Source organism: Calypte anna, chromosome 27, assembly GCF_003957555.1.
Source record: "Calypte anna isolate BGI_N300 chromosome 27, bCalAnn1_v1.p, whole genome shotgun sequence".
NCBI lineage: Eukaryota > Metazoa > Chordata > Aves > Apodiformes > Trochilidae > Calypte > Calypte anna.
In genome coordinates, this window is record NC_044272.1 from 2,692,065 (window position 1) to 2,719,657 (window position 27,593).

A 27,593-nucleotide genomic window follows, 5' to 3' on the forward strand; every position below is an offset into this window, starting at 1 on the left:
TTCCCTTGGGGCACCAGGGAGCATGGTGTCCCCAACCCCAAAACAACCCCAAAACAACCCCAACCCCAAAACGACCCCAAACCAAATCCAACCCCAACTCCAATCCCAAACCGACTCCAAATCCAACCCTAAACCAACTCCAGCCCCAACTCCAAATCCAACCCCACCCCCAACTCCAACCCCAACCCCAGTTCCAACCCCAACCCCAAACCAACTCCAAATCCAACCCTAAACCAACTCCAACCCCAGCTCCAACCCCAAACCAACCCCAACCCTAATCCCAACCCCAGCTCCAACTCTAAATCCAACCCCAACTCCAGCTTCAACTCCAACCCCAACCCCAGTTCCAACTCCAACCCCAATCCCAACTCCAACCCCAACCCAACCCCAACTCCAACTCCAATCCCAACTCCAGTCCCAACCCCAAACCAACTCCAAATCCAACACTAAATCAACTCCAACCCCAACCCCAACTCCAACTCCAAACCAATCCCAACTCCAAATCCAACCCCAAACCAACCCCAACCCCAAACCAACTCCAAATCCAACCCTAAACCAACTCCAACCCCAAACCAACCCCAATCCCAGTTCCAACCCCAACCCCACCCCTACCCACTCTTTGGGTGCTCTTACCCCACCTCACTGCAGCGGGGGGCACTGGGATCCCCCCCATGACCCAGGGGGTGTTTGGGGGGGATGGAATCGGGGCCGGGGGTGTCAGAGAACCGGGCAAATCCCTGACACCTCCTGTGTCCCCAAAATGCAGTGGGGTGGGTGGCCACTGGGTGGCCCCACAGCCCCACGGTAGGGCTTGAACATGGCCACTGAAATCATGATGTGCTCCAAGGGGGTTTCATTTGGGTGGATTTTATGGGTTTTTGGGTGTGAAGCAATGCTGCTCTGCTGCCCCCCTTCCAGCTTTACCCCCCTCCCCACCTCCCATCCCATTCCCAGCTCCTGCCCCCACTAAACCAAGGACATGTGGCCACCACTAGCCCAGCCAAACATGTCTCTGGGGGCTTTGGGGTCAGCCCTACCTTGGGCTCAAGATCTCTTTGGGGTTTTTGGTGCAAAAAGAAGGAAAAAAAAACAAAACCAAGGGCTGGGGCATGGAGCAGAGAGCAGCACTGCCCCAGCTTTTTTTTTTTGGGGGGGTTTTCCCTGGATGAGGCAGCAGGATGGGGCCTGAACCCTCCTGGAACCCTGAGTTACACAGAAAACCCAAGTGTGGTACCAGCACTCAGCCCCCCCCCCAAAAAAAAACCACCCTAAAACACAGAAAGGGAAGAAATCTGGCATCACCCCCACCCACCCCAACCCTCTCCTGGGTTGTTTTCTGGGCTGCTGCCTTCATGGTCCTGCTTTGGTAGGATCTGTGTCCCCCCCCATCCCAAATCCCAGGGTGCTGCCTGCACATCCAGGTGCTTGGTGGCACTGGGGGGGACACAGGGGGGGACAGAGGGAGCTCAGCACCACCCCAGGCAGGGGCTGAGCCAGCAGAGCTGATGCTGGGGGTGCAATGCAGAAAGGGCCCTGGGACACTGTGAGGGGAGGTGGGGGGTGTTTGGGTTGCATCATCCTGAGCCCCAGCAGCACCAGGATCCAGGAAGTTGTGGATTCAAGTTCTGGGTCCAAGAAGCTGTGGATCCAAGAAGCTGGGGATCCAAGATGTGGATCCAAGAAGTTGTGGATTCAAGTTCTGGATCCAAGAAGCTGTGGATTCAAGTTGTGGATCCAAGAAGCTGGGGATCCAAGAACCTGTGGATCCAAGAAGCTGTGGATCCAATTTGTGGATCCAAGAAGTTGTGGATCCAATTTGTGGATCCAAGAAGTTGTGGATCCAGGATGTGGATCCGAGAAGTTCTGGATCCAAGAAGCTGTGGATTCAAGTTGTGGCTCCAAGAAGCAGGAGCCTGTTGGGTTGCTCCAACAATGTCCTCAAGCCCCGTGCTGGCTCCTGGCTCCTGGCAGCATGTGGAGCTGCCCTGTCCCCTGAGATGTCCCCTGAGATGTCCCCTGGGCCCCCACCTCTGTCCAGTGCCCCAGGGGACAGAGCTTCTTCCAGCCACGGAGAGGAGCACAGCTCAGCTGCTCCCCAAATCCACGTGGCCCCGTGGGCACTTCCCAGCCTCTTCAAGCAGAGAAAATCCCATTTTTTCCACATCCAGTGTCTGGAGGGACCACCACCTCCTGCGGGGTGACCCCCCTGAGGTCAGGAGGAGAGGTTTGGTGGGGACAGGAGATCCCTGTGGGCACCCCGAGGCTTTGGGGACAGTGTGGGGTTCCACAGGCAGACACAGACACACAAGCAAGCTCCTCTGTACAGCAGATTCCAGAAAGTCCCAGGGATCCTTGGCTGATCTCCCAGGAAGTGCTGGATGAGGCGTCCTCAGATGTTCCCCCGATATGTGATGTTGGTGAAGGTGGACGTGGCCTCTTTGTACAAAGGATTGTTGCCCTGGGAGAGGAGGAGGAGGAAGAAGAAGAAGAAGAAAAAAATCATCCTTTTGTGCTTGGCCTCAGCATTTGTTCTCCTGCACAGCTGGGGAAACTGAGGCACGGGTTCAGCACAGGATTTGGTTCTGTAGGTTAAAGGTTCCCTGGAAGGTTGGATGGGGGAGAGCAGGGAAAATCTGGTGTGGGTCTTTGTACAAAGGGGAGGAGAGGAGGAAGAAGAAGGAGGAAGAAGGAGGAAGAAGAAGAAAGAAGAAGAAAGAAGGGAGAAGGAAGAAGAAGAAAGAAGGGAGAAGGAAGAAGAAGAAAGAAGAAAGGATAAAGAGAAAGAAGAAAGAGGAAGAAGAAAGAAGGAAGAAGGGAGAAGGGAGAAGGGAGAAGGAAGAAGGAAGAAGGGAGAAGGAAGAAGGAAGAAGGGAGAAGGAAGAAGGGAGAAGGAAGAAGGGAGAAGGGAGAAGAAGAGCATCATCCCTTTGTGCTTGGCCTCAGCATTTGTTCTCCTGCACTGCTGGGGAAACTGAGGCACGGTTTCAGCACAGGATTTGGATCTGTAGTTTAAAGGTTCCCTGGAAGGTTGGATGGGGGAGAGCAGGGAAAATCTGCTGTGGAGGAGGAAAGGAGGAGCTGAGGAGCAGAGAGGCCTCCAGAAAATCCCCCAGCCCAGCCCACTCCTCTGGGGAGCTGGAGGGGACGTGGGGGACAGGTCCTGGTGGCTTCCTGACCCCCACTCTTGTGCTCTGGGTGTCTCAGCCCTTCCAGCATCCCTTGGGACCTTCTGCTTCCCTCACGGGATGGAAAGAGTGGTGTGGGCAGTGGGTGAGTCAGGGTCACAGTGGTGAGCAGTGCTTGGGATATTTGGGAAGTGGGAAAATCCTCTGGGACATCTCTGGGCTGTGTGACAGCAGGGAAAGGCAGTGTCATGCTCCAGGGGACAAGCTGCTCCCCCAAGGACCACATCTTGGGACCACAGAAAGCAAGTGGGACCTGGATCCACCCAAACCTGGGGTTTTGGGATTCAGGGATTCATCCCAAGTGGCTCTCACCGTGTCCCACTTGGCTCTGGCTTTCTCCTCCTCAAAACGGGCGAATTCCCGGCGGTCGTGGATGGTGATGAGGAGCTTCCAAATGAGCAGAGCAGCCAGGCCAATGAGCAGGATGGCTCCTGTCACTGAGAGCAAGACCACCAGGACATCTGGACCCTTGGGACAGTCTGTGGGAAGGAGGAGGAGAAGGTTGGGAAAGTTCAGGAGCTCTGGAGCTGCCTGCTCCTGGCTACAGGGAGCTCCTCAGGTCTCTGGAGGGCTTCATCCTCCCTTCTTAGGGAGGAAAAATCTCCAGCCTGGAGCAGAGCAAGCTCTGTAAAGGAGGAGCTTGGCCATGGGAAGCATGTGCTGAGATCCTTGACTCCTTTTTACACCCAAAACTTGGAATAGTCCAGGTCAGGGGCATCACAGATCCCATCCATGGGCTGGCAAACCGAGGTGGGGAGATCTGGTGTGGAGCTCAGCACCCACTTGGTTCCCCTTCAGCCCCCCCAAAACCTTCTCCCTGGGGCTCTGCACCCATCCCAACCCTTTCCTGGGTGCAGGGAGTGGGAGAGGGTGGGCTCCTCCTTTCATGGTCCTGCTTTGGTAGGAAATCAGACCTCCAAGTCACAGGAGCCCCTGGGGGCTGCTGTATCCCAGCCCTGGGGAGCACCCATAGCATCCCAACCCCCTGGATCAGAAGCTTTCTCAGGAAGCAGGAAAGCTGGAAAGAGGAACAGGGTGGTGAGAAGGTTGAGCCCCCAGCCTTGGCTTCAGTGAGGGGATGAAAGGACTGAGCAACCTGGGGGGGAACTGTGAGCCTGGCAGGAAATCAGGGGCTGGTGGCAAAGAGCAGGGGATAAAACAGCTCCTAAACCCCCCCTCTATCCCCCCTGAGAACCTGGAGGTGCTGGGAGTTACAGAAGGGCCAAAATCCTAGAATGGCAGGTTGGAAGGGACCTCAAGGATCATCTGCTCCAAGCCTTTTCATAGGAAAAGCACTCCTTGAGCTGAGACTTCAAACATTCCAAAGCAGAGGAATCCACCCCTTCCCTTGGGAGACCATTCCAGTGCGTGCCTGTCCTCAGGGGGCAAAAAATTCCCTCCTGTGTCCAGTAGGAATGGAAATTCCCCCTGTTTAGCAGAGAACTCCAGCATGGCAACACTCTGCATCCCCCCCCCCCAAGTTTGGACCTGGCTCCTGGATGACATAGAGGATGGATTTGCCACTGGAATCTTCGGAGTACTGGAACCTCACCACGCAGTCATCCTCATCCTTGTAGGTGCAATTCACTGCATCCTTGCCCCTGTCACCTGCCAGACACAGAGACTCAGAGCCCCCCAAGCTTGGGGGGGGTGCAGGGAGGGGTTAGATGCAGCCCCCCCACTGGATTTCCAGGCCTTCAAGTGGCTTTTTTAGGGCTCCTCTTACCCAGCTCCTCCACGTTCTGGATCTCATCCCGGCACAGGCGGCTGCAGGATTGCTGCTGCACCAGGACTCCCCTCTCAAACTTCTTGCACTCCACACATTCCCTGAGGAAGAGGAGGGAGATTCCATCAGCTCCTCCGGGCTCTCCTTCCCAAGGGAAGGTCCCACTTTGCAGTCCCAGGCTGGGGAATTTGCTGCAATCCCAAGCCAAGGAGGATGCAGCTTGAGGGAGCTCCTGCTGCTGGTTCCTCAGGGGGGTCTGATCCATCCCAGCTCCCTGCTGGTTCATCCCAGCTTTCTGATGGGACATCATGGAATGTGTTAGGCTTGGAAGGGACCTTTAAAGGCCATCGAGTCCAAGCCCCATCCCAGATTTCTGATGGGATAGCATAGAATGTCAGCTTGGAAGGGACCTCAAGGATCACCTGGTCCAACCCTTTCAGGTAATAGATGGGAACCATCCCAGCTTTCTGCTGGCTTCCTGCTGGGATAAGACCCATCCCAGTTCCCTGATGGGATGTGATGGATTGTACCCCAGTTCCCTGATGGGGTACAACCCATCCCAGCTCTCTGATGGGATGTGACCCATGGGATGTGATGGATTGTACCCCACTTCTCTCATGGGGTATAACCCACCACAGCTCCCTGGTGGAATGTGACCCATCCCAGTTCCCTGATGGGGTAGAAGCCATCCCAAATTCCTGATGGGATGTGACCCATTCCCCTGATGGGATGTCACCCATCCCAGTTCCCTGATGGGATATAAACCCATCTCCCTGATGGGGTAAAACCACCCTGAATTCCCGATAGAATGTGACCCATCCCAGTTCCCTGATGGGATGTGATGGATTGTACCCCAGTTCCCTCATGGGATACAACCCCAGTTCCCTGATGGGGTACAACCCATCCCAGCTCCCTGATGGGATGTGACCCACGGGATGTGATGGATTGTATCCCAGTTCCCTGATGGGATGGGATGAATTGTGCCCCAGTTCTCTCATGGGGTCCCACCCACCCCAGCTCCCTGATGAGGTACAACCCATCCGAAATTCCTGATGGGATGTGACCCATCCCAGTTCCCTGATGGGATGGGATGAGTTGTGCCCCAGTTCCCTGATGGGGTTCCACCCACCACAGCTCCCTAATGGGGTACAACCCCAGTTCCCTGATGGGGTCCCACCCACCCCAGCTCTCTCCTCCTCTCCCCTCTCACTTTTTGATGGTGCAGGCATCAGGGCAGGTGGGACACTTCTCACAGGTGTCTCCGTAGGAGCCAGGCTGGGTGCAGTCACACTTGCCACAGACACAGGAGCCGTGGCCACTGCAGACCAGGCCATTGCTGGCCAGGCAGGTGTCAGTCCGGGTGGTGCAGTTGCAGGAATCCCCAGTCCAATCCGAGTCACACAAACAATCCCCACAGCTGCACTGCCCGTGGCCTGGGGACAAAGCAGAGGCCATCAGGACCCTCTGATGTCCCCATGGATCCCATCAGCATCCATGGGATAACCAGGAGCCCAGGGCAGCAGCTCCACTTCCATGGGCAAAGCAGAGCAGCTGTCCCAGGACAAAAAATCTTCGTGTGTCCTTGGGGTTGGGGACACAAAGCCCCCCAGCCCAAACCTCAACCTCTGCCCAACCCTCCTTATTCCACCCAAAACAGGAGAAAAAGCTGCAGAGTGGAAACAGAACAACTGGAAATGTTCCCTCTTGAGCTTGTCAAGCTTTTGGGATTTTAATTCCCAATCTCAGCACATCTGCTCCAAACCCCCTCATCTCACACCAAACCTCAACCTTTGTGCCCAACCTTCCTTATTCTACCCAAAACAGGAGAAAAAGCTGCAGGGTGGAAACAGAACAACTGGAAATGTTCCCTCTTGAGTTTGTGAAGCTTTTGGGATTTTAATTCCCAATCTCAGCACATCTGCCCCAAACCCCCTCATCTCACACCAAACCTCAACCTTTGTGCCCAACCCTCCTTATTCCACCCAAAAAGCTGCAGGGTGGAAAGAGAACAGCTGGAAATGCTCCCACTTGAGCTTGTCAAGCTTTGACCTGGACTTTTAATTCCCAATCTCAGCACATCTGCCCCAACCCCCCTCCCCACACACACAAATTCCCCTCGTTTTCCCCCACCCCTGAAGCAGGCAGGAAAAGCTGATTGCTGGGAAAAGCCCCATGAGCTCTGCGTGCTCACTCAGCCTGGTTTGCTCAGACAGACAGACAGACAGACAGATAAAATACTCAAATCCAGCCAGAACCTGGAGCTCTTAGCCTTGTGGTTTGATCCCAAGACTCATGAAGCTGTGGAAATCCCACGGAGCTTCCCCATCCCAAGGCCTGAAGGCATCAGGGCAAGGAACACTGCTCCCCCTTCCCCCATCCCCACCACTGCCTGGGAGGCAGCAGGATGAGAAATAAATGTGGAAATCCCCTCCCTGGGGAACTTCTGAGGCTGAGTCACAGGGGAAAAAAAAACCAAAAACCAAAAGGTGACAAAGCATGGAAATGAGACAGGGAGAAAAGGTGGCTCCAGGGGATGGGCTCTGTGCCAGCAGGGTCAGGCAAATCGGGTTAATCAACAGCTCAGCCAGTTTGGGGGGGGGGAAAGCATCCCCCATGGCCTTCACCCATCCCTCCTGTCCCTTCACACAAGGACAGATACCTGGGGACACAGGGGACAGCGTGGAGGGGAAAGGCAGAGTGGTTCCAGCTCTTATCAGCAGGTTGTGAAGATAAGGGATGGATCCCTGCAGCTGGAAGCCAGGAAATTGGGCTGGGGGGTGGGGGGGGGGAAGGTGTGGTCCCCAAAATTCCCCTGAGGATGCCAGGGAGCTGATTCCAGCAGGTTTCATCTTGCCCATCATCTCCTGCAGAGTGGGATCAGCTTTGACCACTGCTTTTGGGGATCAGATCCCACTCCTGGGGATTTGGGGACTCAGAGCAGGAAAGCAGTGGCTTTTGTGGCACTGTGGCAGCAGCCACCTCACCTGCTCACATCCAGGGGGGGGTTTAATGTCCCCAGAGGAGGTGGCACAACTTCAGTGACAGGTGACAATGCTTTGTCACCTTCAGGGTGGAAAATGTCACTGGAAGTCTCATTAGCCCAGCAGCCAGAAGGGGACCAGAGGAGGGGTGGCACAGGGTGTCCCCTGCTGCTGCCACCAGCTCAGGGATACTGGAGAGCAGAGGTGAGAGCTGCCTGTTTTAAAGAGCCTGGTCTGTTAATCTCTGCCTCCTGGGTTTCACTAAGTGTCTAAAATAATATTTGTTCCTTTAAGTCCCATGTCAGGAAAATTCTTGGGGGGAAAAAAAAAAAAGTCACAGTTAGGAGAAAGAAGTCATCTGGAGATAAGAGCTCAACATCCAGTCAAGACTCCAAAAATGCTCTGCTAAGGTGTGGAGCACTGCAGGCTCTTGAGCAAAAGGGAAGCTCAGTCAAACCCAAAAGAGCTGAGGTGTCCCAGCCCTGGGCAGAAACCTTGGAGTCATCAAGGCTGGGAAAGCCTCTGAGGTCATCGAGCCCAACCACCCACCCTACACCCCCTGAACCCCAACACCTCAGCCTTTTCCCCAGCCCCACTCACCCGAGCACTTCAGAGCAGAAACACCTTAGAATTTCCAAAACTGGGAAAGTTGAGGAAGACCTCAGAGATCACCAAGCCCACCCATCCACCCTACACCCCCTGACCCCTTTTTGCTGTCTTTCCTCCCCATCCCCATCACTCACCTGAGCACATCTGAAGCAGAAACACCTCAGAACTGTCACGATTGGGAAAGTTGGGGACGATCTCTGACACCACCAAGCCCACCAACCCACCCTACACCCCCTGAATTTGAGCTCCTCATCCTTTGCCTTTTCCCCAGCCCCACTCACCCTAACACATCAGAGCAGAAACACTTTAGAATTTCCAAAACTGGGAAAGTTGAGGAAGACCTCAGAGATAACCAAGCCCACCCATCCACCCTAAACCCCCTGACCCCTTTTTGCTGTCTTTCCTCCCCATCCCCATCCCCACTCACCTGAGCACATCTGGAGCAGAAACACCTCAGAACTGTCACGATTGGGAAAGCTGGGGACGATCTCTGACACCACCAAGCCCACCAACCCACCCTACACCCCCTGATCCCTTTTCCCCCCGTGCCCATCCCACTCACCTGAGCACATCTGAGGCAGAAACACCTCAGAACTGTCAAGATTGGGAAAGTTGGGGAAGACCTCAGAGGCCACCAAGCCCACCAACCCACCCTACACCCCCTGATCCCTTTTCCCCCCGTGCCCATCCCACTCACCTGAGCACATCTGAGGCAGAAACACCTCAGAACTGTCACGATTGGGAAAGCTGGGGACGATCTCTGACATCACCAAGCCCACCAACCCACCCTACACCCCCTGACCCCTTTTTCCTCCCCTTCCCATCCCCACTCACCAGAGCACATCTGTCCCTTGAAGCGGATGCAGGAGAAGTCATCGCACTCGCAGTACTTTCCTGTCACTTTCCCAAAGTCACTGCCGTGGCAGACACACTGCCCACAGATGCACTCCCCCCTCTGGCTGCACAGGGCTTGTCCCTCCCGGGGGCTGCAGTTATCCTGCTGCCAGGGTTTGTAATCCTCTTCTGAGCACTCACAGTGGGAACCCAAACGCCCCGGGTGACAGCGACAGACCCCGCATTCCATGGTCCCGTGTCCTTGGCTGCAGGAGGAGCTGTTGGCCTGGGCTTGGTTCTGGCAGGAACAGTTGCACTGGAAGTTGACCACCACTGTCAGGCTGTCCTTAAAACCCACGGGTTTGATGGTGAAGGATTTCTGCTGCTCCCCAGGACAGCCCCTCACCTTGGCTTCGATGCTGAAGCTCACCTGGAGGGCAGAGGAGAGGGGCTGGGTGGGATGTGACACCAGCACGAGACTGGGACCAGGTGGGATGTGACACCAGCATGGGACTGGGACCAAGTGGGATGTGACACCAGCACGAGACTGGGACCAAGTGGGATGTGACACCAGCACGGGACTGGGACCAAGTGGGATGTGACACCAGCATGGGACTGGGACCAGGTGGGATGTGGCACCATCATGGGACTGGGACCAGGTGGGATGTGACACCAGTACGGGACTGGGGTACCTGCTCCAGGCTGTGCTCAAGCTTGGGGAGCCCACACTGTGACCCACTGAGTGGTTTTTGGGGTCTTTCAAAGCTGGCCCAACACAGTTTGGCCAAGCCAAGTCCCCTGGGGTGTGGCCAGCAGCCCAGGCTGAGCTAGAGAAGCACAGAGGTTGCATCCAGAAGACACAAAAAATTATTTTCTACCCATCTGGACTCCTCTGTCCCCTGCAAACAGGGTTTGGGTCACCCAGACTGAGCTAGAGGGGCACAGAGGTTGCATCCAGCAGACTCCAAGAATCATTTTCCATCTATCTGGACCCTCTTCTACCCTGCAAACAGGGCCTGGGTCACCCAGACTGAGCTAGAGGAGCACAGAGGTTGCATCCAGAAGACACAAAGAATTATTTTCTACCCATCTGGGCCCCTCTGTCCCCTGCAAACAGAGCCTGTGTGACCCAGGCTGAGCTAGAGGACCATAGAGATTGCATCCAGCAGACTCAAAGAAATATTTCCCACCCTTTTTACCCTTGCAAACAGGGCCTGGGTCACCCAGACTGAGCTAGAGAAGCACAGAGGTTGCATCCAGAAGACACAAAGAATTATTTTCCACCCTCTGTCCCCTGCAAACAGGGTTTGTGTCACCCAGGAGGTGATGGGGCAAGCAGATGGTGCTGGTGGTGAGGAGGGAGGAGGTGGCAGTGGTGCAAAAAGGGGAAGGAAATGCAAGCCAGAGAGGATCCTCACCGTGTCCCCAATCTTGAGGCCCATGCAAGACTTGAGGCCGGGGATGACCTCGTCGTTGAGGCAGGTGGCATTGAAGGCCAGGGACAGCTCTTCAGGGAGGTCCCGAACCTCCAGCTCCACCTTGGAGCGGATTTTCTGGGGGAAGAGAGAGGAATCATGAAGAGGAGAGCACAGGTTTGGGCAGGGCTCAGTCCTGGGGAGGCTCCCTGCCAGTGGTCATCACCCCACAGGGATGCTTCTGCCCTCCTCTGCAGGGAAAAAGGTCCCAAGGTCCCCAAAAATCATTCTGAGGGCTCAGCAAGGTGGTTTTCCCCCAGGGAAATGTCCTTGAGGGATGGGAAGGGAGAGGTAGGGATGGGAAATGCCCTTGAGGGATGGAAAGGGAGAGGTGGGGATGGGAAATGCCCTCAAGGGATGGGAAGGGAGAGGTGGGGATGGGAAATACCCTTGAGAGGTGGGAAGGGGGAAGTGGGGATGGGAAATGCCCTTGAGAGGTGGGAAGGGGGAAGTGGGGATGGGAAATGCCCTCAAGGGATGGAAAGGGAGACGGGATGGGAAATGTCCTCGAGGGATGGGAAGGGAGAAGTGGGGGGTGGGCACAGTGATGTTCCTTCCCTGGTGGGGTCTCCACAAGTGGGGGGTGGAAGCAGATGCTGGTTCAGAGAAGTGCCAGGTGGCTGTGGAGCACCCACTCACCCCATAGGAGTCCACGATGAGCTGCAGGACATTGCTGGAGTCTGTGGACAAGGTGCCCACAGTGGTGCCAGGGATCAGCTCACTGTAGTTCTGGAGAAACAGCAGAAAGAAGCTGCTGGTGATGGGTGAAAGGGACAGATCCAAGCCAAACCTTCTCCAGGTATAGGGACAGGGGACCCGTGAAGCTCTGGCTGGTCACCCACAGCACAGGCTGTTCCTTGGGACTCAGAAGTCCCCCCAAAAGTTACCTGGTAGAGGCCAACAACTGCATCTGTCACAGCAAAGATCAAGTTGATGTTTTTCTGTGAGAGCTTCTCAGTCATCAGGCCCAGGGAGGGATAGTCCTGGGGAAGAGGAGAAGCTGTTCCTTAGGAACCTCATCCCACTCTGGACCACCCTTCCCATCCCACGGGGAGCCCTCAATGGGAATTCTGAGCTCCACGACCCCACTGGTGCCTTGGGATTTACCAGGATGGTGGAGGCAGAGTAGAAATTATCCTCATCCATGTGGCAGAGGGCATCATTAGGCTGCACAATCCCAGCCAGCCTGCCATCCAGTGCCACGTGGGTCTTGGCATCCGTGGTGAAGACCAAGAGGTGGGAAGCATCACTCCTCCACCCAATCTTCTCCTGCAGGGACAAAGTTGAGGACATCCCCAAGTGCCACCACCCCTCTGCTGGCTTCCCTGTCACCCTAGGTGATGGGCCTGGCCATAGGGACCAAGCTGCCACTGGGATGGGATCCCCAGGGGGATTTGGGATGTGGAGCTTGGCAGATGGAGCTGGGATGCTCGGAAAGGCAAGAGGGGGGTTTGCATTTTGCTGGAGTGGTAATGGAGGGGCAAAAGGTGCAACTTCTCCCATCTCCAGCAAAATCAAAGTGCTGGCACAGGAGGGGATGTCCCTTCTGGGCTGACATGGGATCATCTCCCTCCAGGACCACCCAAGGGTCCTGCTTGGCCCTGAAATGTCCTTATGGAATGTTCCCCCTCTCCAACCCTGAGAGAAGGAAGCTCCGTGGAGCTTATAGCCTTTTCCTGAGGGGCTTGGGTGGTCTCTGCTGCCCTCCCAACCCTCTCCTGCTCCCAGACAGGTTTTTTTTTTTTAGCCCTGACCTGGCAGACAGTGGCCTGGATGATGGCATCGAAGCCGCCCTCAGGCGCGTCGCGGTTCCGGGAGACGCTTTGCTTCTGCACCTCCTCGTTGAATCGGGTCACCTCGTCAGTCAGGGACAGGACATGTTTGTAGCCAAACATGGGCAGGCAGGTTTCCCCAGTCCTGCAGGAGGAGAGGACACGAGGCTCTTCCACTTCCCATCCCTGCCCTGCAACCACCCCAGGGCCAAGGGGCCTGGCCGGGATGCACCGAAGGAAAGCGAACACCCCAAGAGGTTAAGAACAGAGCTGGAGAAGCCCTCTTGCCTGCTGGGATTTTCCAGAGCTCAAGAACAGAGCTGGAAGTGTTCTGGAGTCATCTCCCAGACTCTATCCTGCTGGGATTTTCCAGAACTTAAGAAGAGAGCTGGAGTGGTTCTGGAGTCAACTCCCAGACTGCCCTGCTGGGATTCTCCAAAGCTCAAGAACAGAGTTGGAGGCATTCTGGAGATGTTGGGCCCGGGTCATCTCCCAGTCTCTGCCCTGCTGGGATTTTCCAGAGCTCAAGAACAGAGTTGGAGGTGTTCTGGAATCAAGTCCTAGACTCTATCCTGCTGGGAATTTCCAGAACTCAAGAACAGAGCTGGAAGTGTTCTGGAGTCAAGTCCCTGCTGGGATGTTCAGGGGGGGGGGTCACTTTTTTTGAACCTCTCTTGAAAAACACTGAATTGATTATTCCCTTAGGAGCTTCCCAGTGCCAAGGATACTCTGCAGGATACAAGGATACTCTGCAGGATACAAGGATACTCTGAAGTTCTGACCTGGGCCAGCAGGACACGCAGCACAGCAAACTTGAAACCCCAAACCCAGGAACCAAATCAACCCCATAACCCAACCCCAAATCCCATTGCCACGGATTTCCAGTGCTCCAGGGAATGTCCCCTTCACTTGTGACCTTTAGAGGGATCCCTCAGCCTCAGACTCACTCGTAGCAAGGGTTGGTGATGGCTTCAGGAGGAGAAATGTACATGTAGGGGGAAATGGGTTTGTCCACAAAAGCCCCGAACCCGATCCGGAGGTTGCTGGTGAGTTTCCTCATCTCTGTGGCCAGTTTGGTGCCCAGGTGCTGGATATTCCTCAGATCATCCTTCATGGAATTGGAGAGGTCCATCAAGTAGTAGATATCCACGGGGTAGTCTTCCACTTGACGCACTTGGACTTGAAAGATCTGGGAGTCATCTGGAAAGGGAGAGGGGAGAGGAGTGGGAGATGCTCCTTGGATCCACTGCCTCCAGCCTGACCTGGGAAATCCCAATCCATCCCTCTGGCTCCCCAAAGCTGAAAATGGCTTCAGGAACCAAGCCCTGAGGGTTTCAAAGTCCCATCCCAACCCTGCACTTTGGGAATGGAGCAACCCAGGAACCTCAGCCCCAGAAAACCCCTTCAGGGATGGCCCCACAGCTTGGTCTGACCCCAAAACCACCTTGGCCAGGTAGGCAGAGGGATGTGTCCCTCATCACTTGGGGGTTTTATTCCCCTTCCCAATGTTTTGGGGGCTCTTACCTGGCCGTAGGTTCAGCTGAATTTTCTGGGGTCTCATCTGGGTGGTGGTGGAGCCCCCCGAGCCCTTGGTGCTGAGGGGTTTGTCCTGTAGGATTTTGATGGTGCTGGTGGGGAACTCGAGGTTCTCCTTCCCACAACCTTTCTGCAGGAGGTTGGTGTGAAGGTCACAGCGAGGGGAGGATGGAGCCCAGGCCTGGCAGAAAGGGAAAGGATCAAGAAAAAAATTCCTCCAGGAATGGGAACTGAGAGCTGAAGTTGAGAAAGTTGGGAATGTTCAGGCTGGAGAAGAGAAAACCCCAATGGGGAGACCTCAGAGCAGCTTCCAGTGACTGAAGGAGCTCCAGGAAAGCTGGGGAGGGATTTGGGATAAGGGATGGGATGAGGGGGAAGGGTTTTCAGCTGGGAGAGGGGAGATGGGAGGGAGAAATTCTTTGGGATGAAGGTGCTGAACCCCTGGCCCATCCCTGTGGCTGCCCCATCCCTGGAAATGTTGAAGGTTGGATGGGGAGGGATTTGGGAGAAGGGATGGGATGAAGGGGAAGGGTTTACTAAATATATATCTAATAAATATATATATACACACACACACATATAAAATATATATTATTTTCTAAACTCTGGCAGCAGACCAACCACCTTTCCCCCTCATTTTTATTTATTTTATTTTATTTTATTTTATTTTATTTTATTTTATTTTATTTTATTTTATTTTATTATTTTCAGAGCTGGCCCTGCAGCCAGGATCTGTCCCATGGCAGGGAGCAGAGCTGGGTTCCTGCCCAGCCTTATCTCCTGCTCTCCAGCTTCCTGCCAGGGAAAAGAGATCCAAAAAAGGACTGGAAGAGCCCAAAAGGCCCCGGGGCTGTCAGGGACAGGAAACACCAAGTGGGGCTCCAGCCCCATCCCTCCTTTCCTAGAAAGCTCTCAGCTCCTCCTCATCCTTATCACACTCCCCCAGAAGGGCTCCAAACACTTTGGATTTGCCCCAAGACAAATATGGAAAGAATTTCATTCCCACCCCTCCGCTGCAAAGGCTTCTTTCAGAGATGACACCAAGCTGGGGGGAGTGTGGATCAGCTGGAAGGCAGGAGGGCTCTGCAGAGGGACCTGGAGAGACTGGAGAGTTGGGCTGATCCCAAGGGGATGAGGTTCAAGACAAGAACCCCATGGGGAGCTCCAGGCTGGGCACAGAGTGGCAGAAAGGGAGCTGGGAGTCTGGCTTGCCAGGAAGCTGAAGAGGAGGCAGCAGTGTGCCCAGGTGGCCAAGAAGGCCAATGGCATCCTGGGCTGGCTCAGGAAGAGCGTGGCCAGCAGGTCCAGGGAAGGGATTCTGCCCCTGTGCTCATCCCTGGGGAGGCCACAGCTTGAGTCCTGTGTCCAGTTCTGGGCCTCTCAGCCCCTCAGGAAGGAGATTGAGGTGCTGGAGCAGGTCCAAAGGAGGCAACTGGACTGGGGAAGGGACTGGAGCACAGATCCTGTGAGGAGAGGCTGAGGGAGCTGGGGGTGTTGAGGCTGGAGAAGAGGAGGCTCAGGGGAGACCTCATCACTCTCTGCAACTCCCTGAAAGGAGGTTGGAGCCAGGGGGGGGTTGGGCTCTTTTCCCAGGCAACTCTCAGCAAGACAAGAGGGCAGGGTCTCAAGTTGTGCCAGGGGAGGTTTAGGTTGGAGATGAGAAAGAATTTCTTTCTGGAGAGGGTGATCAGGCATTGGAATGGGCTGCCCAGGGAAGTAGTGGATTCTCCGTGTCTGGAGATCTTTCCAAAGAGCCTGGATGTGGCACTGAGTGCCATGGGCTGGGAACTGCAGTGGGAGTGGATCAAGGGTTGGACTTGATGATCTCTGAGGTCCCTTCCAACCCAGCCCATTTTAGGATTCTAGGATTCTCCACCTCCCTCCCCCATCCCAAACTTTCCCAGCACAACTTTTCCCTGCAATAAAAGAGGGAAGGGGGGAGCTGATTCAGCTCCTTCCTTGCTCCTGGCAAGCTGGATCCCAATCCCAAAGCCTCCCAGAACTGGAGTTATTCCCTATCCAGGAGCTCATCCCACCCCTGGCTGACCCCAGGCTGAATTTTTGGTGTTTTATGTAAAACAAAATAAAAAAAAAAACCAAAACAAAGCAAATGCTTGGCAGGAGGTCCTGGAAAAAGTGGGCAAGTGGTAGCCAAGAACTACATCAGCAGGCGTGGTCCCCTCTCCCATGGCCTCCTGTCCCCACCCTTCCCACCAGGAATATGGGGCTGGCAGGGAATGAGGCAAAGTCATCCCTGGGAATTAGCTCCTTGCATCCACCCACCCCACGGGTTGGCCCTGGGGGCTTTTTCCTCCTGGAAAATGTTCCTTTTCTGCTCCAGATCCCAGTAACCAACCGTGGGCATTCCCATCCTGGGAGGGGGGAAAAAATCACTGGGAAGATGGATGGGAGGAAAAGGAGTTTGGAGGGATGAGGGGAGGGTTGGGTGGGTTTGGGGGTGCAGGACAGACAGGGGGAATGGATGATCCTTGGGTCTTTTTTATGATTTTAACTAGGGTGCTGGGCTCTTGGGTGATCCCTTGGGAGCTTCCAGGACCACGGAGCACCCTATGGGATTATCAGCATCCTATGGGATTATCAGCATCCTATGGGATTATCAGCATCCTTCCTCCCACGAGAATCCCCTGGAGAAGGGAGCCAGCACTCTTTCTCCTGGAACCTTGGTGATGGACTTGGGAAGCACCAGAACCTCCCAGGCAACAAAACCACTGGAAAAAAAACCACTGGGATCAATGGGCCTCCTCAACCTCCCCATCCCAATTTCTGACCTTGCAGACTCAGGGACATGGACACAGCCCCAAAACCACCCCAGGGGCAGCTCAGGCTTCTTGGTGACAACCTCAGGGTGCAGGGACTTGTCCCAAAACCCCAGAGAGAACAATTCCCACATCCCTGCCATCACCTCCCTGCTCCAGGGATGCTGGGAGGGGGGAAAAATCCTCCCTGGCACCACCCAGGGTGCCACTCAATATTCCCCATCCCCTATTCCCCTATTCTCCAATCCCCCTGTCCCCCTATTCCCCATTCCCCTACTTCCCATCCCCTATTCCCTATCTCCCTTGGGCCAAGACACCACCTCTTGCTGCAGGGAAGGAGTTTGCAAGCTCAGCATCATCCCAAGCTCCTTCCAGAGTGGGAAAACTGAGGAATTAAGCCCTGGAATTTTTCCTCCAAAGCCTGGGAAGGAGCTGAGGCTGAAGCAGGAGCAGGGAAGAGGCAGATCCAGGGTGGGGAGGCTGCAGGAGGTCACCCACCTCCCCCAGAGCATCTTTGTTTGGTCTCACAGGCAACCACACACAGCATCAGTTTCTCCAAGGGAAATGCTCCTGGGATGACCCAAAACATGGGATGAAGCTCAAACTTTCCAGCAGCTTTTCCAAATGGAGCCCTGGGTTCAGCTTTGCCTCCACTTTTCCTTCCCAAAGGAAGCAGAGCAGGTGGGGAACCAGATTTAGGGGAGGGCTGAGACCTTGGAAGCTCTGTCACTATTATTATTATTATTATTATTATTATTATTATTAAGGGATTTTCCAGCCAGATCTGAAGTGTTAAGGCTTGGCTGATTTTTTTTCCAAGAGGAAAAACGAGCAGCTGGGCACCTCTGGGTGTTGGGGAAGAGTGGGAAAATTTCCTGGAAAACACAGAAATCTCAGTTCTTTTCTCCAGAAACTCCCAGGGAAGGGCAGGGATCCCATCAAACCACCAGGAAATCCAAAGGCAGGATGGAGCAGGAGCAACTGATTGGGAAGGAGGGGATGGGAAAGAGAAGGGGGAGCTCAAGGAAAGGCTGGAAATAAAAAAAAGGAGGAGAAGCAGCATCAGTGATCTTCCCCACCCCCCCAGGGAAATTAAAGAACCCCCCCATTTGCTAAATGTGGTGCAGATGTTGGGGACAGAGCTGTTGTCACATCTGTCCCAGAGCAGCCCTGGAGATATTGCCTTTTTTTTTTTGGGAACTTCTGCTGCTGTGGAATAAGAATTAAAAAAGAAAGAACCCAAGAGACCAAACCCCAACCCCAGCTCAAGACACCAGCAGAGCCCCTGAAGGTGGCTGAGGAAGGAGCAAGCTCAGAAATTCTCCCTTGGAGATTCCTGGGGGGAATCAATGCCATTCCTGGGGGGGAATAAAGCATCAGCATCTTCAGCCAGACCCAGATCCCATGGGATCCCATGGGCCAAGAACCAGAAGCATCTTTGCTGATCCCAAAGCCTCAGGGCAGCATCCAACAGCATTTTCCAGCTGGGATTGGTTTTTTCCCCAGGTTTTTCTTCCTGGTGGTCTTGTTTGGTTGGTTGGGTTTTTGGTTTTTTAAAAAATGATTATTATTATTTCTGATTTTATTTGGGTTTTTTTTCTTCCCATGGCCCCAGCTCTTACCTCTGAGGAGCACCAGGCACAGAGGGGGCTGACACCCAGGCACTGCTTGCAGGAGTTCACCCCTCGGGTGGTGCAGATGTTCCCCCCTAAAACACCAAAGCAGAATCTAGTTGGGAGTCCCAACCCCACACAGGTGCTGAAGTCTCAGTGCTCAGCTGCAGAACCCTCCAGAACCCCATCCCCTATTCCCCTATTCCCCATTCCCCTACTTCCCATCCCCTATTCCCTATCTCCCTATTTCCCCATCCCCTATTCCCTATTCCCCTATCCCCCTATTCCCCAACCCCATATTCTCCATCCCCTATTCGCCTATTCTCCAATCCCCCTATCCCCCTATTCCCCATTCCCCTATTCCCTTATCCCCTATCCCCTATTCCCCATTCCCCTATTTCCCATCCCCTATTCCCCATCCCCCTATCCCCTTATCCCCCTATCCCCTTATCCCCCTATCTCCTATTCTCCTATCTCCTATCCCCTATTCCCCTATCCCCCTATTCTCCAACCCCATATTCCCCTATTCCCTATTCCCCTCTTCCCTTACCCCCTATTCCCCATTCCCCTATTTCCCATCCCCTATTCCCTTATCCCCTATTCCCCATTCCCCTACTTCCCATCCCCTATCTCCTTATTCCCCTATCTCCTATCCCCTATTCCCTTAACCCCTAATCCCTTATTCCCCATCCCCATCCTCTATTTTCTATTCCCCATCCCCTATTCCCTATTCCCCATCCCCTATTCCCTATCTCCCTATCCCCTGTCCCCCTACCCCCTTATCCCCCTATCTCCTATCCCCTATTCCCTTATCCCCTAATCCCTTATTCCCCATCCTCTATTCCCTATCTCCCTATCCCCTATCCCCCTATCCCCCATTCCCTATTCCTCTCTCCCTATTCCCCTATCTCCTATCCCCTATTCCCTTATCCCCTAATCCCTTATTCCCCATCCTCTATTACCTATCTCCCTATCCCCTATCCCCCTAGCCCCTATTCCCCATTCCCTATTCCTCTCTCCCCTATTCCCCTATCTCCCTATTCCCCTATCTCCTATCTCCCTATCCCCTTACCCCCCTATCTCCTATTCCTCTATTCCTTATTCCCCTACTCCTCTCTCCCTTATTCCCCTATTCCCCATCCCTATTCCCATCCCTCTCCTCACCCCTTTTCTGGCCACTTCCCCAGCTCAGCACCACCTGAGCCTCATCCTGCTCATTTCCCACCTGCCACCTCCTTAATTTCTGTCCCCTTTTTCCCACCCCAAGCTTTGCAGCAGTGGCCTGGGCAAAGCTTGGGCTCTCTTAGTGGCCTTGGGGACTTTAGGAGATGCTGGCAGCAGGCATGGAATTATTAAGGCTGGAAAAACCCCTGCAGCCCTGTGGCCCCTCTCCAATCATCCCAATAATCCTCCAGAGGGGATTAAAGGGTCCCCAAATCCCTGCAGGGCCCTTTTGGAGCAGCTCTGGGGTGACACCCTCAGCTTTTCTTCCCTCCAGGGAAGGGCTTTAGGAAGCCCTGAGCCAATTCCCAGTTGGATTCTGCAGCCCTGGGATTGCTGGGCTCTCCCCTTCCCCCTAAACCCCAAGCCAGGGCTCTCCCCCATCCCCCTGAGAAAGGGCTGAAATCCCCCTGGGTGCCAGAGGAGATAAGCAGAGGGTTGTTATCACCACCCAAACATGTGCTTTTGGGGAGAATTCTCCCTAATTTGGCTTTTCCAGCACTGCTGGGGGGTGTAGGAGGAAAAGAAGAGAGGGAAAAGCAGAGGATGCTGAGATCCTGGGGCTCAGGGTTAAGAAGATCCCAGCACAGCCAAAATCCTGAATTCTGGGGAGGTTCTTTACTTCCTTTTGGAGTTTTCTTTATCCAGCCCCACAAACAAATCAACCCAAGGCCAAAACCTCCACTTTTTTCTTTATTTTTTTTTTTAAACTACCAAACCAGCTGATCTCACCTGATCCTAAAGCCTCAGCTTTTCCAAACCAACACAATCCCTAGAAATCCAGGGAAATGGGAGCACAGGAAACCCTCCCCTCCCCCCCTTAACCCAAGGGGAGGTGAAAGGAAGGGAAAAAACCCCAAAAAAACCCTCAGTCCCCAAACTGCCCTCCAAGTCACCTCCTCCAGCAACCACAGGAAGCAGCCCCAGGCTTTGTTCCCCCTCCTCCTCCTCCAGTTTCAGCAGGAATGTGCCCAGAGGAAACTTGGAAAAGATGGTTTAGAAAACCCCATAAAGACCCAAACCATCCCTCCATCCTCTGTGGGTTTTCTGCTTGGCTCAGCGAGAAGGTTTTGGGGTTTTTTTTTTTTTTTGCTGCCCACCCCATCCTGGGATTGTATTTTTGCTGGGAATTTTTTTCCCTGTCTTGCAAACACCTTCCTGGAGAGGAGATTCCACCTAAACCTGAGCTCAGAGATTCCAAGGCAAAAATTAAATTAAATTAACTTAAATTAAATTAAAATAAATTAAAATAAAATAAAAGAAAATAAAATCACCTTCACAACCCCAAAACACAGCTCTAAAACCCCAAAACTCTGCCAGGGTTTCTTCTCTGTCCTCTGCTGATGGCAGCAACAGCTCCGAGCCTTTTCCTGGGAATTCTCTAAAGATTGGGAACCTCCAGCCAGAACAAGGTTGCCCCAAACTCTGGTTTTATGAGATTGATTGATTAAAGAACTGAAAACACCGATTTGCACTTCCAGGATTTACTTGGAGCTCTGGAAAACCCAGCTGGGAAGGAGATCCCACTTTTCTGGGCTGCTTTTCCCTGCTGGAGTTTTATTTTTTTTTCCTCAAGGACACAGAGTTTTTAGGAATCCCTGAGCAGATCCCATTTTTAGGAATTTCCTTTATCCTGCAATCACCTAATGCCAGAAAATTTATCTTTTTTTTTTTTTAAAAAGCACCTAAATAGCAGGAAAAAAAAACAACACCCAACCCTAACGCTTCCATACATCCACTCCATGCCTTAAACAAACCGGGATTCAGCAACTACTTCCCTTCCAAACTCCCCCCGGTGTGTTTTGATTCGGAGCCCAAGTCACACCCCAGTCCTTCCAGTACAAACCAGTAGGATCCCCCCCAGCACAAAGCCCTAAACCACGTTTTGACTCCCAAAATCCCAGAAAAACCCTTTTGTCCCCCCCTCACCCTAAGCCTTTGAGGGTGGGAGCTTTCCTCCTTTCCAGCTTTCCCTCCGAGGGCTTTTCCCAGGAAACCCCAACCCGAAAACCCTGGAATTTTAGGGTATCCATCCCCGGGAGCTCTCAACTTACCCCAAACTCCAGCGGAGCAGAGGACGAGGAACCCCAAAACCTCGCAGCATTTTCCCATCTTCTCCACTCAATCCCAAACTTCGGGAGCTGTCGGGACCAAGGATGGAAAAGAAATCCTGGACCAGCTGAAGGTCTGGAAGGAGCCAGGAGATGAATCATGAGGCTGGGTGGATGACACAAGGGGCAAACGGGGCCGGACGGAGGAAACTGGGTTGGTTCCGGTACTGGGTTGGGAAACCGAGACTCTCCCCCCACCCCTTCCCAGCTCTGCCGGAGGCTCTTGGGGAGGTTTTATTTTTTTTTAGCCTCAGGAGGGGTTTTTTTTTCGCTCTTGCAGCTCAGAAAAAGGCCGAGGAAAGGGAGGCAGAGTCCGAGGTGACCTCCAGCCCTAAGGCTGGGAATGGGCCCTTTCCCACAGGTTCTTTCCCATTGGATTTCATTCCTTGTGAAATCTCCCTCCCTCCTGTTTGTTAACTCTTGCCTGAAAAGCAGCCCGGCCCCAGTTCAGGAGTTTAGGAGGAGTTTTTCCTCGAAATCCCGGGGTTTTCAGCTCCCCGAGCCCTGCAAACTGGGATAACTGGGAGCTGATGGAGACTCAGCCAAGGGCTGGACCTGGTGGAACCAAAAGGTTTGGGTTTAAACCCGGACATCCCAAAATTCAGCCTCGGGACAGCTTATTGGGACCTGATTTTTTTTTTTTTTTTTTAATCTTTTTTTTTTTTTTTTTTTTTTTTCCCTCTTCTTTTTTTTTTTCTTTTTTTTTCCCTCTTTTTTTTTTTCTTTTTTTTTCTTCTTTTTTCTTTTCTTTTTCTCATTACTTTTTTCTTTTTTCTTTTTTTCCCCTCTATTTTCATTTTTTTCTTATTTTTTTTTTTTTTATTTTTTCTTTTTTTCTGTTTATATTTTCTCTTTTTTTTTTTTTTTTTTTTTTTTCTCTTTTTTATTTTTTTCCCCCTCATGGGGGCTGGGGCACAGGGGATGCTTTGCTTTCCCCTGGGGAGATTTTTTTTCCTGACCCTCAGGATAAATAAACACCAAGGAGATGCTCTGGATCCATCAGGGGGGGCTTTGCACATCCCTCCCCCAAGCTCCTTCTGCTGCAGAGGGCTCTGGCAGCCCTGGGGAAAAATAAGGAGGGAAAAAGCAACAAGTAAAACCCAAAGCAAACACTTTCTGAGCCTCTAAACAGCAGCACAAGAGGAACATGGGGCCCAGCCACCCCACAGGAAAATCCATGAACATTCCTCAGCCACCCTAAAGGAAAATCCATGAACATTCCCCCTCCTCAGCCATCCTAAAGGAAAATCCATGAACATTCCCCCTCCTCAGTCACCCTACAAGAAAATCCATGAGCATTCTCCCTCCTCAGTGTCCCTAAAGGAAAATCCATGAACATTCTCCCTCCTCAGCCACCCCACAGGAAAATCCATGAACATTCCCCCTCCTCAGCCTCTCCAGCCTCTGCCAGGCCCTTTCTGTAGCTGCAAATTATCAATTCTGCTTCAGGTTTATTAAAATCCCTGCTGGGAGCAGAGAAAAGAAAAGGGAACCAAGCTGTACACAGAGAAATCAGGACCAAAAGTCCCCACTTTGTGTCTCGGGGGTGATCCCTGCCATCCAGAGGCCATCCCAGGAAAAGCTGGGATGTGGCATGGGCACAGCCATGGGGTGGGCAGGCTTGGGCTTGACACCCCAACTCCTGCCTTCCCTTTGGGAGCTCCCAAAGACAAAGAGGGGGAGTGAGGATGAAAATTCCCTTGGGATTGGCTCGGTGGGGCTGAGGGTCTGTGATGCTCCAGCCTTGGAATGTCACTGCTGGAGGAGCTGGGGACAGGGAAGGGATGTGGGGTGCACATCCTTGGAGGGTGCTAAAGGATTCTGGAAGGGGAGAAGAGGGAGGGAAAGAGGGATGCAGAGAGGGGGAGGGATTGGAATTCATCTGGAAGCACAGGACAAGCATCACTGAGCAGAGCTGGGGGTGGACTGGGCTGAACTGGGCCAGTGCTGCTCTGAGGAGTGGGTGGCACAGAGCAGCAACAAGGAGGGGTGGGGGGGGACTTGGGGGGGGGTGGCAGGGACATCCAGCACCCACCTTGTGGTCAGGAGGAAGGATGAGTTAAGGTGCTGGGGGTGGCAGAGTGGGGGGGAAGGGGTGGGTGAGGATGGGGTGAGGATGAGGGGGAGGAAGGCGGTGCTGGGGGTGGCTGCGAGGGGGTGGAGTTGCTGGTTTTTTTGGTGGTTTTTTTCTTTCTGCTTTGAACACGGTGAAGACTTCAGCTTGGAACTTGCATTTGGGAAGCTCCCAGCCGGCAGGAACCAGCTCTGCATCCCTTCCAAGGTGGTGGTGGGGGGAAGGGGCTGCAACGCTTCGGTGCCTTGGGGCAGGAGCATGGGGCTGTCCTTGCCTCCCTTCCCCTCCCCTGTGGTCCTTTTGCTTTTTCTCTTTCTCTCGGTTTGCTTTTGGGGCTTGTGCTAAAGCTGCTTGTGCCTGGAGAGAGCCGGGAACCAACCCCCAAGAAGCTGCAGGATTCGGTTTCCCACCCGCTCCCAAGAAGTTTCCATCCCTTCCCTCCGAGGTGGTGGGAGAAGAAGAAGGTGGGATGTGATAAAGTGGGCTAAAAAAACCCCAGCAAGCTTTTTCTTGGCTTTTTGCCTTCCCTGGAGCTTTGGGCTGGACCATGAACGGCTCTTTTTTCAACCTCCCGGAGGAGGGAGCTGAACCCAACAGGACCCAGGGCTTGGGGATGCTCCTGGCTTGTTGCAACGGGACCAGCTCGGGGCTGGCACCTGGAAGTGGCTCCTCCGTCCTGGAGCTGGAGGAGAGGAATTTATACATCACCCGGGTGGTACAGATCGCTGTCCTCTGTGTCCTCTCCTTGACTGTGATGTTTGGCATCTTCTTTTTGGGCTGCAACTTGCTGATCAAGTCGGAAAGCATGATTAATTTTCTGGTGAAGGACAGGAGACCTTCCAAGGATGGGGGAGCAACAATCATGGGACTTTACTGAAGCTTTTGGAGGCAAGTGAAGTGGCCTGAGCTGCAGATCCCACAGCTGAGAGGATGTGGGGGGAAGTGGAAAAGAGTTGGGGGGGTTCTTTTGAGGTGGCCCTGAAAAATCCAAGCTGCCCTCTCAGCCCAGAAACTCTGTGGTGGTGACTGGGGGAATGGCCCCAGACTTGTGTGAAGCCCAAGGAATGTCCAGAGTTGTGTTGCATGCTGAAATGGTTGAAGTTTTGCATGAAACTTGGAGAAATAGTGATAATGTGGAGGTCTGGGCTCTTTTTTTTTTTTGCTGTTACCTTGGATACTGCTCCCTGGGATTTAGGACTAAAAAAAAACATGGAAAAAAAAAAGGAAAAAAGGGGAAAAAAAGGTAAATAACTCATTACAAAGAGAAAAAAAAAAATAACTCAGTCAAAAGAGATAACAAGCAAGCAAACAAGAAAAAAAAAAAAAAGAAAAAACATGGATTACATCTTTGACCATAGGGCAGGGGAAGTGCCTTGTGGGTCACACAACCAAAAGCTGCATGCTAGAAAATCTTTTGGTCTGTTTGTATTTCAGCCCTCCAGCATCTTCTGGTAGAGTTTTGTAATGAGGAAAGCATGTTCTTCCCTTTTCTTTTTGAAATTGCTGAGCTATCCTGCTAAATAACCTGCTCCTTTCACACTCTGTTGAACCCAGAGATCTCTAAAACCCCTCACTCCAAGCCCAGAATAAAAGCATGTTTGGGTTTTGTTTTTTTCCAAGTGTTTTGTTGTGCCAATCCTTGAGGGTTTTGTAGTTTTTTTGAACGTTCAGGAAAAAAAAAACACAACTTATTTCAAAAGATTTTGGTGTTGTCTTCATTTTCTTTCTGTGTGTGTGAAATTCAGGCCTTTCAACCCAGCTCTAAGCATCTCACCTCCCAGCTCAACTCGAATTAGAGAGATTTATTTCAAGCAGAAACCACCCCATGTTTTTTCCCAGGCAAGGATCAGCAAATCAAGCCCTCAGAACTGGGTATTTCAGGCTCCTCTGAAATCCCTGAGGCAGAAATCTATGGAGCTGTTCTGCAAAACCAAGATTTCAGCCCCCCCATTAAAAAGCTCCAGTTTTTCTCAGCCTCAGGAGCTGCCAAAAAGGGAATTTTCTGAGAGGAGAAGGCTTCCTGACCTTTGTTGTGTGTTGGAATCACAGCTCTTGGGGTGGGGGTGGTGGTGATGGAAATAATTGGAGTTTTGTTGCACCCCCAGAATTCCTGCTGGAGTGGGAAATCCATCCTGGATGCTGCAGGAGGTGGCTGCTTGGCTGGAAAGCTGGAAAAACAAGAGGAAAAAAATTAGGGGGGTGATTTGTAACTCCCCAGGGCTCTTGTGGACTGAACCCAATGCAAGAGCAGGACCAGTGGTGGTTCCCACTTCCCTTTTGGCCTCTTTCTGCTGCCTTGCCCCATAAATAGCTGTGGGTTTTTTGTTTTTATTTCTTTTTCAGCTCACACCTCCTCATTTTTCAGCTCACACCACGTGGTTATTGGCTCCTAAGGAAACTGAAGCAGCTTTTTTTTTTTTTTTCTGTTATTTTGATTGATTTTTTTCTTTTTTTAAATTGTTCCTTGGGGCACATTAATTCCAAAACATCCCTGGGGTACCAGGAGCTGTAGGAATACAGAGACAGAGAGAGAAGGGACTTGCTCAGGTGGGTGATGTGAGGACCAGCCACTAAATTTCCTTTAAAATCCCCTCCTAGCAATGGAAAACCAGAACCAGGTAAATCCTGGGAGACCAACACATTGCTCTGTCCAGTTTGCTCTGAAGATAATCCTGATTTTAGGCAGGACACTCAGCCACATGATGGGGAGCTGCATCTTGAACCTTACCAAGAAGAACCTGGATGGTTTCTCCTCCTTCCTGAAGCTCCCAGGGAATTTATTTCCCCAGGGAATTTGAATTTATGCAGTGAGGAAAGAGCAGAGGAAGAGAAGTCTGAGAGCATCCTGAGCCTGCAAAGAAAATTCCTCTGTCTCTGGCATCATTGATTTGACAACTGGAGAAAGAGGCAGCTTGACCCATCAGAAACCAGCAAATCCTCGGCTGTGCTGGGGAAAAAACCCCAAATGAAAGCCCCAAATCCTCCCCACCTCCTTCTCCCTGCTCTGGAAGTCTTGGATGAGGCCAAGCAAAGAGCTAAAGAGGAGGAGACAGACAAAGAGATGAAACCTGAACCTGTGTGCCCCAAACACACACAGTATTTAATAATTCCTGAGAATTGCCATGGTAATCAAGTGCAGAGTCATGTTGCTATGGGAACATTTTAATTTTTTTATTTCTTTTTTATTCTTTTATTAGGCATTACCCAGGCTGTCACCTCAATCCAGACTCTGAGAGCTCCCCCCCCAAAAAATAAAACAACAAAAAAAGTAAAATAAATTCAAATGAGCAGTTTCCTGCTGCTTGTCTGGCAGTTCTGGGGGGTTGTTCTGGGGGGAGGATCCAGCAAGAAGCTGAGAGGGGGGAGTCTGCCTGACAATCTTGGTGACAAGTGACCTCCAGGTGTTTTGTCACCCTCTGGTGTTCAACTGATCAACACCATGAGGTCCTGGCCATGGGCAAAGTGCTCCCTGCTGGGGTAAAGCCAAGATGCAGCCATTAAATCCAACAAATTTCCTTTTTTTAAAGCTGATTTTAAGCTCCTTAGTTATTTAGGATTGATGGAGCATCATGGGCATCACTCTGACTCTATAGGAAAAGGGGACATGATCCCAAAATTCCTGGGATGTCCCAGTTCTCCTGAAGGGAGAGATGGGTGGGACCTTATTCCAAGTGGATGG

The 27,593-nt window shown here is 52.6% G+C and overlaps 2 protein-coding genes across 2 annotated transcripts; one reads left to right on the forward strand and one right to left on the reverse strand.

Moving 5' to 3' along the window:
• Window positions 1-1,148: 1,148 nt before the first annotated feature.
• Window positions 1,149-22,095, reverse strand: ITGB3 (integrin subunit beta 3). Its single transcript, XM_008505717.2, has 15 exons — window positions 21,784-22,095; window positions 18,518-18,603; window positions 14,107-14,299; window positions 13,530-13,782; window positions 12,565-12,727; window positions 11,918-12,079; window positions 11,698-11,793; window positions 11,450-11,539; window positions 10,754-10,888; window positions 9,336-9,765; window positions 6,122-6,344; window positions 4,912-5,012; window positions 4,674-4,793; window positions 3,498-3,664; window positions 1,149-2,458 (listed from the first exon to the last, which is right to left on the reverse strand). The coding sequence occupies exons 1-15, from the start codon at window positions 21,839-21,841 to the stop codon at window positions 2,390-2,392; spliced, it is 2,346 nt and encodes a 781-aa protein (XP_008503939.2). The 5' UTR covers window positions 21,842-22,095; the 3' UTR covers window positions 1,149-2,389.
• A 2,279-nt stretch (window positions 22,096-24,374) lies between these two features.
• Window positions 24,375-25,523, forward strand: RPRML (reprimo like). Its single transcript, XM_008505718.2, has one exon. The coding sequence runs from the start codon at window positions 24,462-24,464 to the stop codon at window positions 24,789-24,791; it is 330 nt and encodes a 109-aa protein (XP_008503940.1). The 5' UTR covers window positions 24,375-24,461; the 3' UTR covers window positions 24,792-25,523.
• The last annotated feature ends 2,070 nt before the right edge of the window (window positions 25,524-27,593 follow it).

Excerpts from the sequence above, each read along its gene's own strand:
- ITGB3 (XM_008505717.2), bottom strand. The coding sequence starts at position 21,841 with ATGGGAAAATGCTGCGAGGTTTTGGGGTTCCTCGTCCTCTGCTCCGCT. Across the intron at positions 18,604-21,783 it reads CTGCTCCGCTGGAGTTTGGG|GGGGGAACATCTGCACCACC; the intron begins GTAAGTTGAGAG and ends TTGGTGTTTTAG. Across the intron at positions 2,459-3,497 it reads CCAGAGCCAAGTGGGACACG|GGCAACAATCCTTTGTACAA; the intron begins GTGAGAGCCACT and ends CTCCTCTCCCAG.
- RPRML (XM_008505718.2), top strand. The coding sequence starts at position 24,462 with ATGAACGGCTCTTTTTTCAACCTCCCGGAGGAGGGAGCTGAACCCAAC.